Raw genomic sequence first — 13,540 nt, 5'->3', positions numbered from 1 at the left:
ACAAAATATTTAAATGTAGAAGGGATGGAATGGAAAATATTATAAAACAATGGTATGTCCTCCTATGCAGTACTGTGCTCAGTTCTGGTCCATGAGGATACAGCAGAATTAGAAATGGGACAGTGGCAGAGGCAAAAATGATTAGAGACTTATGTGTGAAGAAAGACTGGGACTGTTTACTTCAAAGAAGATGAGTAAGATGGAATGTAATAGAGTTACCTGTATACAAAATAACAAATGGTATAGTTAAAGTACATTGAGTGTTTCTATTCACCTTCTCTCATATTACTTAGAACAAGGGACATTCAATTAAATTACATTTAAAACTAATAAGAAGAAACATTTGTTAATTTAACAGAGTTTACCCATGGACCTTATTGCCAAATGATTTTATTGAGGCCAATAGCTCAGGACTAGACCTTTTAAGGGTACTGAGAACATCCACAATAACATTGGGCAGGACAAAAAAAATTATAAGTGAGATAAATTGTCACGCTTCCAAGCCTAAACTACCCTTCACTGGCAGAGATTAGGAAGATTAGGGACAGGATAATCCATAATGTCCATTATGGGATTTCTTGCACCTTCCTCTGAAGCAGTTAGTACCAGACACTGTCAGGAGGGTGGACTAGATGGACCACTGAACTGATCTGTTATGGCATTCTTATCTAGCCAAGAAGTGTTAAAGTAACCACAAAAAATACAGCCCAAAGTCATGGGCCTGACAAAACACATGCCGGCCTCTCTGCTCAGTCTGTTTTAGTTACAACTGTTACTCCCAGGAGGCAGCTGCCAAGCTGGGAAGGCTAAAGAACTTGTGTCCAAAGCTAAGTAAAATATAGAAGCCTCCCCCCCTTCAGTACACATTCTTTCCTCTGAGGTCTGAGCGGGCCTCTTTGTTTAAGAGCAGGATTAAGGCCCTGATCCTAACAGGGACAGAGCACATCCTGCGGAGCAATTATTAAAAGAGGTCTTTGTAGAGATGGTCCCTATCTGATGGTAAGCCCAGGCTTGAAGAATATGCTTCATTTTTACTCAATTCTGAGCTCTGCCGTGGAGTTTATCTTCACACATCAGCACTGCGAGGAGAGCCAATGAACGGAAGGCAGAGCTGCTCAATCTGCTTCCTCAATGTTCGCTTTGGCTCTCAGCTCAGGAAACCTAGTGCTATGAAAAGGCACCTCCATCTCCCAGGAGTTAATCAATCAGGAGCAGGCAGAGTTGGGGTGGAGGAGAGGTGGGGAAGTGGAAGAGGGAACAGAGACACTGGCTGGCAAGTACACGCTGTCACAAAGGGAAGCTCCCCACATCTGCAGCTGGGCTTACAACAGGATGGATGGAGCGAGCGAGCTGTGTGAGCGATGAAAGCAAAAGCTGACATGAATTGTGTTGGGAAGACTTTTTGTGCCTTCGTTCTGCTCACCATCGCTGTGGCCATAGTAACAATGGGTAAGTTGGACTTCTCTTTGGGACCAAGCAGCTGCTATGGATAGAGGGAAGGGGAATGTGTTAGGATGTTTCCGTCACATAAATGCTGTACTTATCAGTGCTGCTTTAATTAAAGGACACAGTTGATTATGTATTGTTCCTGGCATCTTAGACCTGCTCTTCATCCACTACATCTGCCTGTGATCACCAGGCCTGTTGTCACTAGTAGCATGACCAGATGTCCCATTTTTAAAGGGACAGTCCCATATTTAAGCCCTCCCGCAGATGTCCCGACTTTTTCTTATAAACGGGCAAATTGTCCCGTATTTTCTGTCTCACCCCGCCTCCCCATCAGTACTGGTGGGTCCTGCTGCTGGCTGGATCCCTGCTTCCCAGCTGCCTGCCCACCAGTGGTGAGTGGGGGGTCCAGTGGCTGACAATGGGGATGGGTGTGCAAGGCTGGCAGTGGGGCAAAGCTGCAGTGCATGGGGCCAGCTGCTCCCCGAGCTGGTCCGTCAGCGCAGTCCTCACTGTGTGCCGGCCCTCTGCCTTCAGGTCCCCTGCCCACTGTCTCATTTCTGGCCAGCACTGGCTGCACGCTGTGTTGGCTGGTGAGTTGCAGGCAGATGCCAGGTGGCGGCCAGTTACGTATCGCCTCTGCTGTCCAGCCATTGGCCCTTTACGTGGTCCCCATCTCGCTGTCCTCTCCCTCCTTTGTCTCTTCACCCACACCAGCCCCACTGCTCCTCCACTTCCCTCCCCCGATCCCCCCGTGGGGCACATCCTGTTCCCAGAGCTGTGCAGAGAACCAGCCCCTGGTTGGAGCGCTGAGCTCATCAACAGCCTGGCAGGTAAAGCCCCACACAGCGCTGGCACGGGGAAGCCTCTCCGCGTCTCAGCTAAGCTCTGGAGTGGTGGGGGGAGGAGAGGAAAGCGATTTCCAGCCTGTTCATACTCCGACCCTGCAGGCTCCACAGCAGCCCCCCAGGCAGGGTCTTACACCCTCTTTACCCACCCCCACCCACCTCCCAACCCTGGTTCTGCCCCCAGGGAGCGGGGGGCTGCTCCGTCCCCTAGGCATCCTCCCCTGCTGAGCCACTTCTCTGGCTGGGTTCGCTGAAGCCCCTGCAGCCAGGTTCTCTCTGAGCACTGGTGCACAATGCATCCTTAGGGCTTAACCCCTTCCTGCCTGCAGTGTAGCCAGGGAAAAGGAGGTGGCTGGGTTATGTTCGTGGCCAGCAGCAGCATGGATGTGTTAGCTACTTTTCGACACTGTGCAGGCAGGAAGGGACAAGCTGCTTCTGGCCACAGGGGAGCGGGGAGGGGGGAGGAGATGAGCTGTCTATTGCAACAATACTCGCTGTGCATGAAGCATCTTTTAGCCATTTTGAACAGATTGTGAAGAGGTGTATTGTCAGCAACTAATCGGATAGAGACTCTTAGTTTCCCCTCGACGTTAGTGAGCTAATTTGAAAGTTATATTCCTATTTTTCCTTATACAAAGGTTCTCAGGCAAGAAATTCCATCAGATCTGATACTGAGCCCAGTCAAGAAAACCATTCAATCGCTGGCAAGAAGCAAGATTTCCGGAGCTCACAAAGTCCAAACCTTCCTGATCGAATGGCCATCGCTGAGTGGTTAGGAAAGAGAGGGTGGCCTGGTGCCGCACAGTACTGGCATAACTCAGAACACTGAGACATCCATCACCCTGTGAAAGATTGGGAAGGAGAAGTTAACCCTATACTTGGGGTTGAATCCTCTCATCCTGCAAAAAAATCTCATTATTATTAATCATTATTTGTATTATGGTGCCATCTAGATGCCCCAGTCATGGAGCAGGGCCTCACCATGCTAGGCGTTGGACAAACACAGAACAAAGAGATGGTCCCTGCCCCAAGAAGTTTAAAATCAAAGTGAATAGTTCTGCAGAGAGAATCTTCATGGGGTAAGAGAATGGGATCCGCAGGTTTTAAGGCTCTATGGGTAGGACTGCAGCCCATGGTCTGTAGCAGCATCAAGGCCTGCTGGACCCCCACTATACAAGGGATGGGTTTGGTTGGAGATCCACCTACTAGACTCCTCCATCCACTGGCATGTCACTAACTCACACCTAAAGCTGCCCAGCCCAGGGGTTGGTGATGCTGATGATTCAGCCATGAAAATAAGTTGTACTGGACTTCATATGCATTTTATATCCAGAATAGAAAATCTAAAAGGAGATGGGGGAAGGGCAGTTCCCTATTTGTTCTCTGCAATCGCAGGACAAATTTGCTCAACTTAGCAGTCATAAGATTTTTCTAACTGCCAGCTCCACAAATTTCACCTGGAATCTGAAAATGCAGCTGGGTTCTTTGTTCAGCTTCCTCTACCATCGATAGTAAAGACTATTTCACTGGAACTTGACTGAGAGTTTTGTCAATGCTCAGTGAGGCAGAATAGACCCCAGCTCGCTCTCCTGTGTCTGTATGGGCTTTGCAGGCCTAACAGGACTACAAACTCGTTCTTATCAGAGAAGTGACCTGATAAATATCAAATACAAACATTCAAATTTGGTTTTCCATAACATCAATGTAAATCTGGCATAACGCCACTAAAATCAAAGGACCTAATTCAGATTTACTCAAGTGTAGCAGGGCACAATTTGGCCTTGGGAGGGTAGAGGAGGAAAGATATGTTGAATAAAAACTATTTTCAAAGTTGGACTGTTTTTCCAGGATAACTGAATCTACACTAGGGCTTACACTGGCATAGCTATATTGGTAAAAAATAATCACACCCCTATCTGACATAGCTACCGCAGTATAAGTTTTACGTATACACCAATCTTTAGCATATAGCTCCTGAAAGGATTTTCTGATTCTGCTGAGTTCCAGCTACTCCAAGATGGCAGTTTAACTCCCATTGTGGCTGGAGCAGCAGGAAGTGGCTCAGAAACGTCTAACTTCTCCTGATTTGTGCTTACGCCAACGGCAGTACAGAACAGTTGCACTGCTAATGTTACTCCCTCCCTATCATTCATTTGCCTCACAATTGCAGCCAAAGCAAGAAGAAGAAAAAAATAAAGTTACCCCAGGAGCTCCTCCAGTATGGCTGTGCCCTGCGTCTCAGTCAGGCTCCACTCCACAATAACATCTTTATACTGAAACTTGGCAGTGATTGCAGTAGGCAGCAGGTTCTACAGAGTATGGGAGCAGAGAGGTTAATCCTGTGGACTGGTGGCAAAACCGAAAGTCAGATTATCGGTCACCGTTTAAAGCTATGGGATGCAAGAAAATGGGTCTAGTATCTGCAGAGGTGGGATCTTACTATGGAATATTATATAATACTAGAGATGTTACCCCAGAGATCCAAGGTTATAATGACATTCTGGGTGACCTTTGCAAGTGTCCTTCTCTTCCTGCATCTTTTCTAGATGACAGAGTATCTAAAATAGCTGGTTCCAGCATTAATCTGAACTGTAGAAATGTTTCAATGGTGGATCTGGTATCAGTAATATGGAAGATAAGACCAAGGACTGGAAATCACTGCATACTGGGATACAGACGTGATCTGAACAAGTCAGGCAGAACAAACTGCAGTGAGAGAATGGATTGGAAATATAGTCCTGAAACTGATAGTGCACTTCAGATACGGCAAGTGACACTCACAGATGAGGGATGTTATAGCTGTGAAATTTCAACCAGCGATGGAACTTACAATCAAACCTACACTCTGACTGTATTAAGTAAGTAACAGTTTCTGATGTTTTTAATTGTCTGCACAATCAGATTCATGCCTGACCCATAAACCTCCCCTCCTCTTAGAAAGTTGAGAATATAGGCTCAGAGAACTCCAAGAACTAAGGAGTTCAGGATGTCTGCTGGGTTAATCCCCTTATGTGAATTCATTCTGGTCTCTCCTCGCATCCAACTTCTTCACATTCTGGTCCTCCTTTCCCGCCACAAACCTTTCTCGTGGTTTCTAGGGCTGGAAAGGTTGGCCATGAGCTATTTTTCTACCTGATCTTTGGCTATTTGGTAGAGGGGCTTCTGTACAAACACCTCCAGCCCAAGCCATCCCCCCAGGAAACTGCTTTTCAAACGTTAATTTAGGCCCAAATGCTGAAAAGTATTTAGACTCCCAACTTCCACTGATTTCAATGGGTGTTAGGAGCCTAAATACCTTTGAGGATCTGAGCCTTCGTGCTTGTGAGAAATTCCAGCATGACAGTTCTGGAGATTGAAATCCTCTCTCCACAGAACATGTATAGCAAACAAGTCAATGCACCTTAAACCCTACTTAGTGAGGCCACTTTTAGGAATAATGATAGTTCAGTCCCCCCGTGTTCAATTGTTCTTTGGTCTCTCTTCTGAGACTGGGTGCCCATTGGCGAGTGTAAACCAAGTCTGTTAGCACCAGGACTGAGGTCAGCTCAGTTCACCTACAGCAGATAGTAATGACTTTCAATTACTGCAAACCTGATCTGGTTTAGAACTGATGAGCTACAAGTAAAAGGCTAATAGAGCCTATTACCAACCCCCTGGGACATCCAGTTCCTCCTATCCTACCCCGTAACATTTCTGCCATAAAGAGACTATTTACTAGGAACATCATTAGTGCATTAGCTTGTGCACAACAAAGGAGGATGACCGTGGTGACCAACCTGACATGAGGGCAGTAACTAGATCAGAATACTGAAAGTTGCCCAGGTAATTTTGGAAAGACTATATTAAATGATATAACCATAAGAATTTACTACTGCAAAATTAACTAAAACAGAGCGGGGAAAAGAGACAAAGACACCCCAAGGGATAAGAAATATACGCACACCCCTGTGTTAACTACTGCCGGGGATCAGCAGCAGATGACACAACATGTAGATCAGGATCCAGAGCTGAACTTTTTGGATATGGGGTTTTGGATTCAGGCCCATTTCTACACAGCATCCCTGAGAAACTGACATGAGTGGGTGAGATTGTTAGGAGTCATGACGACAAGACAATGCAGTGGAACCTGGGTGATAGATGAGCTCCTGGTCCCAGCCATTCACTTTGTGGGGTGGAGCTGGGAAACTTGGTCAGTCAAAACAGTTGAAGGAAAGGGCCTACAGGAATGCACCTTTGCTTATTGTGGTTCCCAGCCTTCCTCCTCTCAGATGTTTTTCCTAGTTCCCACTTTAGCCCTCAACATTCTCCAGTTCTGAAGTGATACAGGTTCTTTTCTTTTGTTTATGTTCCAACTTGACAGCAGAGGGTGTACAAGAGCTTATATGTCTCAAACTGAACCAGGATAAATTGCCATGTGAGGAGAGGGTACTTCATTTCCCCAAAGCCGTGTCTCAGGGTATTATCTATGGCAGTCCAAATGGTACACTAAGGTTTTCACTCACCCTCTCATCCAAGGGATACCCCTATTTCAAGAGCTGTAAGGACTCCATGTTATCTATTTTGCTGTAGCAGGTGTTTGCTATTTATTGCAATACTATCTCCATGCCCATTCTCCTCTTTCTGTGATGTTCCTCTTGTATAGGAATGAGGAAAGTTGCCATTCCACGTGCAGCAAACTAACTTCAACTCTTTCCCTTCTCCTGTCCTGCAGTCCCTCCTGTGGTGACCTTGACCTGTGACAGTAAAGGGACCGCTGTGTGCAAGGCAGCTGCAGGGAAACCAGCTGCACAGGTCTCTTGGGACCCAACCGGAGATCCCAGGACTGAGCTTGAAAATCACACAAATGGGACAGTGACTGTGCTCAGTATATACAGCCCTAGAGAGACCAGTATAACCTGCCTGGTCTCTCATCCGGCTTGGAACACGAGCCAATCCAAGGAATGCCCATCAGGTAACAAAACACATCTCTTTTCTCTATTTAATCTTCATTCATAACTGATAAACTACGTGCTCCTCTGTTCACCAGCTCCAACAAATATTAGTGAGACTGTTGAGGGTGTGGCAGGGACCTTGCGAATTCAGCCGACCATTCCAGTTTGCGTCATAAAATGTCTAGAGAAGGAAATCTATAAAACTGCAGAAATACTCTCTACAATTTAAGACTGAAGTGGGCCCTTTTTCTTTTCTCCTTTCCATACAAATGTCTAACTTGGAGGACTGGGTTGGTTAGGGGACTGTTCAATGGCTATGAAGCCTTTCACGGTGACGTCACCAGGTCACATTTGGCCCAGCTTGGTAGCGACCAAGAGTCAGTGACAGGTGTGACATCATGACTTGGGCCATGAAGACTGAACTATCCTACTCCCTCCCAGGAGGTGCTCCCTCTAGGTCAGGGTTGTGGTACTTTATTGGGAGTGGGGAGGCATTGATGGGACTGGAGTCACAATTGTCACTTGCTTGTATGGACAAGACATTCAACTGAAAGAGAAGCATAAACAAAATGTGTTGGGATGCAAATACAAATCCTGCCACCGGGACTGTGAAAGGAGATGGGGAGGAGAGCACATGCTAGTGTCTGGACACCTAAAAAGGGTAACAGTCTCATAATCTGAACGGTAAATGGCTGTTATCTGGATTACTTTATTTATTCTCCTTGCTCTTTTGCTCTGAAGTCATATAGGAGTTAGCTTGAATGGTGAGATATGCAGAATCCATCAGAGTAACATGACCTAGTAGTTATAGTGCATGATTGGCCATTGGGAGATATGGGTTTCGTTTCCAGATTGAAATCTCCAGGCATGACCTTTGACAAGTTATTTAACCTTTTTGCCTCAGTTTCTCCTTCTGTCAAATGGGGATACTACTTATTTTACAGGCAGGCTGTGAGGTATAATTAATATTTAAAGCACCTTGTGATCCTCAGGTGGACACAATAAAGGAATTGATCAGTGAGGAAATAATTGAAATGGTGATTCTCCCTATTTAGAAAATCATGATTCTCTTTTATTAGAAAATGGAAACACGTTTCTTCCATATTTCGCCATCTCCGTTGGTCTCCAGGGCATCTTCTTCATTCTGGCTTTCATTTTCCTCTGTAAGGTTCACCGTGGCAGGTATGTATGACATGTCACTAAGGAATCAGTTTGTCTAGAGCTGAGCGGAAACTTAAGGTGTTGTTTGATATGAGATCAGATGACATCCAAGCATCTCTGATTCTGTTACATTCACACAGGATGTGGCATGATGCGGCACAAAGAGGCACAATGTATCTAAGTGAATGATACACTAGTGGAGGGGGTGGGCATGGGACACATAAGATGCCACCCCCTGTGTCCAGGAAAGCTTCCTGTCAGTACAGAGAGCTGGCAAAGTAAAAGCTGTTCTCTACGAACTACAGAATCTCTCAATCTGCTTCTTTGAGCCAGCACTTTGGGTGATCGGTTTCCCTACCAGACAGATGTCACCCAGCTCTGGAGAACGGAGCAGGACTGTCCTGTCAGAAGGTTAATAAAGCTGAATCAAGCAGCAGAATCTTTATTCCTTTGTTGCGCAAGGGACGCTGCTGGCTGGAGCTGCGCTTCAGTTCCATCAGACCTTGCTTAAACGCGTCAGAAGGATGCAGTGCCAGGGTAAAACAGCAGGGAGCATTGTATTTAAATATAGACAATTTGTAACTGGGACGTTCTTTTCCTGGTGTAGGTGGTATTCCAGGAGAACCCCTCACTCAACTCCTATCCCCCCCCCTAGTCCAAGCTCCAACTGCTTAGCCTCATGTCCTCCTCTTCCCTCAGAAGGGGATTAGTTCATGTAGAGTAAAGCTTATGTTAGGATATAGATATTCAGGCCTGTCTGTAAAGGCCTATACTTTAAGAATGTAGGTGTATTCTTATCACTTAGCTAGTTATAGAGATATAAAAGAATCAAAATCACTGTCTGTCCGTGTAAGGGCCTTCTCGTACTGTGACAGTCTGAGGCTCTGTTCTTAGGCTAAGTAAGGCGTTTGGCTAAGCAGCAGAGGCAGCCATAAGCTGAGAAGTGAACGGTCACATCCTCACATTGCAAACTAGTCACATGGAAAGAAGGTGCTACGGGGCTGTTAGGAATACAATCCTGTCCTGCTATTCCTGTCACCTCCAGAGAAAGGGAAGAGCCTAGAAGATGTAAAAGGAAACTTAGTTTGATAGCATCCTGTCTGGCAAGAACTCACTTATCAATAGCTGGGATGTGAAATCCTCGCTTCTGTATTGTTTTGTATGTTTATTTGCATGGTGTCTGTCTGGTTCTGTAATTGTTTCTGTCTGCTGTAAAATTAATTTTGTTGGGTGTAAACCAATTAAGGTGGTGGGAAATAATTGGTTAAATAACCATGTTACAATGTGTTAGGATTGGTTAGGTAAATTTCAGTAAAATGATTGGTTAAGGTATAGCTAAGCAGAACTCAAGTTTTACTATATAGTCTGCAGTCAATCAGGAAGTAAGGGGGGAGAATGGGAACAGGGAATGGGGGTGGGGAAATTGGAATCATGTTTTGCTAAGGGGGAAAGGGGAACAGGGAATGGGAACAGGGAGGGCTCTGTGGTGTCAGAGCTGGGAAGGGGGACACTGAGGAAGGAAACTGGAATCATGCTTGCTGGGAGTTCACCCCAATAAACATCAAATGGTTTGTGCCTTTGGACTTCGGGTATTGTTGCTCTCTGTTCATGCGAGAAGGACCAGGGAAGTGAGAGGGTGAAGGAATAAGCCCCCTAACAGCTTACTCAGGGCAAAGCTCTTATCCATCCAGAGGACCTTGCCTCCACTATTCTGCTCTCCCAAGGGGCTTGGGGCTCCCACAGGCAGGAGTAGGGTCTTCACAAATGTAGAGTCAGGAGATCAAAACATCAGAGTCAAGAGCCACCCAGTGAAGGATCTGAGAGATGACGTTTAGCCTCCTTCTTGATGACTTGAGGAAGAAGAGGTTCATTAGTTATGGATTACAGACTCTCTCCAAACCAGGGCCCTCCTGCTCCAAGATAATGCGGTCTCAGTGGCCCAACCTAACAATGAAGGTAGAATTTGTTATACTTTTTTCTGTCTTTTTTTCCTCTTTTCCCTTCCACAGAATTTGTTGTTAATCCAAAATCCCTGAGTCTGCTCCCACACACAACATGCAGGTAAGGAAGAGGATGTAAGTCAAGATGTCAGTAAATCTGAGATGTGCTGCCAAAGTAACTGGGAACAGTTTTATATTTTAAGGGAAGCTGTCAGATTTTGCTCTTGCTGCTTTCTGCAGGTGCAATTGTGTTCCGCAAACTGTCACTTGACACAAAGCAGGACAGAGTCCATCTGCACTCGGAATATCAAGATTCGGACTTGTAACATGTGCCTGTAGTGCACTGCCACAGTCAAGACTCAAACTAGTGTTCTTGTGATTCAAAAAGCAGCAGCTCTGACACTTCTCCCTGATCGTGCCAGGAAGAGCTGGGCTGGGTTTAGCTGTGATACACCTAGTGGTTTTACAGCAAAGTGGCTGGGGGAGGGGGTTGTTTTAAAAGTTTTTCCTATTGCTCTAAATGAGAAGCAACTTTTTAAAAATTTACAAAAGGAAAGATGTCATGTAACAAAATGGACTGTGAATCTGGAAATTTCTGAATACCCTTTAAGGCTCCTTTATGGCCAGAGCAGTGTAAAGAGTCCTTAGCAAAAATGAGAGCGAGACCCACACTTTAACAATAGTTAACTCTGATGTAATCAAATCATGTTACAATACAGATGAGCTGACTAAGGACAGGAAAGGGAAGACGGGTCAGTGGTTGGAGTGCTAGCCATGGGCTCTAGTGAGCTAAAGTCAATTCGTTTGTCTACCACAGACTTCCTGTGGTGACTTTGAGCAAGTCACATAGGCCCAGAATTTTAAAGGTATTGAGGCATTTCTGCCCTCAGCAGTGCAAGATCTGATTGAGGAGCCCAAGTCTCATTTTCAAAAGGCATTTGTGCATTTAGGAGCCTATATACGATTGTACCTTAAAGACTAACAAATTTATTTGAGCATAAGCTTTCGTGGGCTACAGCCCATTTCATCAGATGCATAGAATAGAACATATAGTACGAAGATATATATACATATATATATATTTATATAACATATGGCAACTTCCACCTTTTCATGTTCTCTGTATGTATATATATCTTCGTACTATATGTTCCATTCTATGCATCTGATGAATTGGGCTGTAGCCCACGAAAGCTTATGCTCAAATAAATTTGTTAGTCTCTAAGGTGCCACAAGTACTCCTGTTCTTTTTGCGGATACAGACTAACACGGTTGCTACTCTGAAACCTAAATACTGTTAATTGTTTTTGCTCACACATCATGAAATCCTCATTAGCATAGATTGGAACTTAACCTTATTTTGCAGTTTTAGCCTGGGTTATTATTTATTACTGGTTTACAATAGAACCTCTAGGAACCAACTGACATCAGGGCCCCATTTTGCTCAGTATTGTACAAAGCCATAGTAAGAGGCAGTCCCCAAAGATCTTATAGTCCAAATAGGTAAGAGACAGAGCATTGATGAGAAAACAGAGGTGAAGTAAATGTCTCCAGTTCACTCAGCAGGTCAGTGACAGAACCAGGCACTGATCCCAGTTTTGAGCCCCATTCCGCTGTGCTAGGTACTAGACCATGCTGCCCTTGATGGCTCTATCTGTAAGGCAGACATGCCATCAACCGTTTCCATAGCATCAGCCTGTGATCATTCAGATATCCGTGGAGCCCTGCTCCCTGCGTTTCTTACATTTAGGGGAGGGGAAACTTTGTTACTCAGTTCACACTTTTTAAGAGTCCAGAAAGAACTTTATTTCCCAACAAATCCAGTCCTGGTGCTCATGGTTATTGCCTTGAATTTACTAGGATAGTATTGAGCAGCAGGAGTTGGAGCCCTACGCCAGCTACGTGCAGAAGGAAAATATGATCTACAACACAGTGTGTGAAGTGACAGTGAGTGAAGACCTCCCACCAGGGCTCCAGTCAGCAACGTGAGAATCCAGCTGGGCCTGACTCACCACCTGTGTGAAGAAGGGGAACAGGTTGCAGGGAAGATTGATGATACTGGATTCCTTCCAGAAGAGGATCCCCCTCACCAAACACTTCCTCATGGGAAGCAAGGATTCTGGGAAGCAAGGATCTGCATAGCCACTGGGTGCCTCCAAACATATCTGCCTGCTGATCAATTCCTCTTGTTTCCTCTTTCCTTTTTTGTCCCCACCTGTCCCCATCCTGGGAATTGAGTAGCACTGTGAAGGCCAGAGTGACCTGCTGCCATTGGTTTCACCATGGACAGCTCTTGTGCTCACAGGTCCCCACTGGCTGTCCTGACTTTAGCAATCCAAACATCTGACATTCGCTTTTGGGCATTAGTTCTGTGTCGCTTTGGGAGGGGGAGGAGGAGGGAAACACCCACTGACCAAGTCTACTGTAATAGTAAGCGCACTGGTCATTAGATGATAGACCAACTGGGATGGGAGATCAACAGAGTATCTCCCTATCCTCCCAATCCTGAGAAGAAACACTCTCTATTGAGGAGGTCCATTGGGTAGGAGGATGGTTCACAGACAGGCTGAATAACTTGTCAGGTCTCCCATTGAACACAAAATGTTTTCTATAGTCTGTACTTAGAAGTCATTCTCATGAATCTTCTCCTGGTGGAATCTCCTCCTTCAGGAAGCACAGGCATTAACATACTGCAATAGCATAATGGTCCAGCCACTCCATTAATCTGTTTCTAACAGTGGCCAATGCCAAATGTTTCAGGAAAAGAAGCAAAACACCAATAATGGACCAAGCCAGGGTAATTTCTTCCTGACCTCAGCTGGTACTCAGTTTATCTTGAAGCATAAGGCTTGCTGGCCCTTGTAATATTTATTTTAGCTAATGTTAATTGGAGAGGGTGGTTTCAATTATGTGCTGATACCATTCCTTGAATCTTATTAAGCTATTTTGTATAAGTATAATTGCAGCACAAGGTTAATTTACCTCATATAAAAATGAGTTTATCCATTTCAAACGTGTTATCTTTTAATTTCATCAAAGTGCCTCTTGTCCTTGTGTTATGGACAGAGGTAAATAGGACAAAGCAGTTGTCCTCTCTACCAGGGGTGGGTAAGGGAGCAGGAGGTCCTGGGGGGCAGTCAGGGAGGAGGGGGCGGTTGGATGGGGTGGAGGTTCTGCAGGGGCGGTCAGGGGATGGGGAACAGGGAAGGTTGGG

At 45.4% G+C, this 13,540-nt stretch overlaps 1 protein-coding gene across 1 annotated transcript; it reads left to right on the top strand.

The window, feature by feature from the left end:
- The first annotated feature begins 1,159 nt into the window (after nt 1-1,159).
- LOC117887141 (cell surface glycoprotein CD200 receptor 1-A-like) lies at nt 1,160-12,320 on the top strand. Its single transcript, XM_034789424.1, has 6 exons — nt 1,160-1,449; nt 4,841-5,152; nt 7,006-7,245; nt 8,305-8,407; nt 10,396-10,447; nt 12,187-12,320. Exons 1-5 carry the CDS (start codon nt 1,362-1,364, stop codon nt 10,406-10,408), a joined length of 756 nt encoding a protein of 251 aa, XP_034645315.1. The 5' UTR covers nt 1,160-1,361; the 3' UTR covers nt 10,409-10,447; nt 12,187-12,320.
- Nucleotides 12,321-13,540: the final 1,220 nt, after the last annotated feature.

The sequence above is a fragment of the Trachemys scripta genome, chromosome 1, assembly GCF_013100865.1.
Source record: "Trachemys scripta elegans isolate TJP31775 chromosome 1, CAS_Tse_1.0, whole genome shotgun sequence".
NCBI classification, from domain to species: domain Eukaryota; kingdom Metazoa; phylum Chordata; order Testudines; family Emydidae; genus Trachemys; species Trachemys scripta.
The sequence above is the reverse complement of the archived record's forward strand: the minus strand, read 5'-3'. Positions and strand labels throughout refer to the sequence as shown.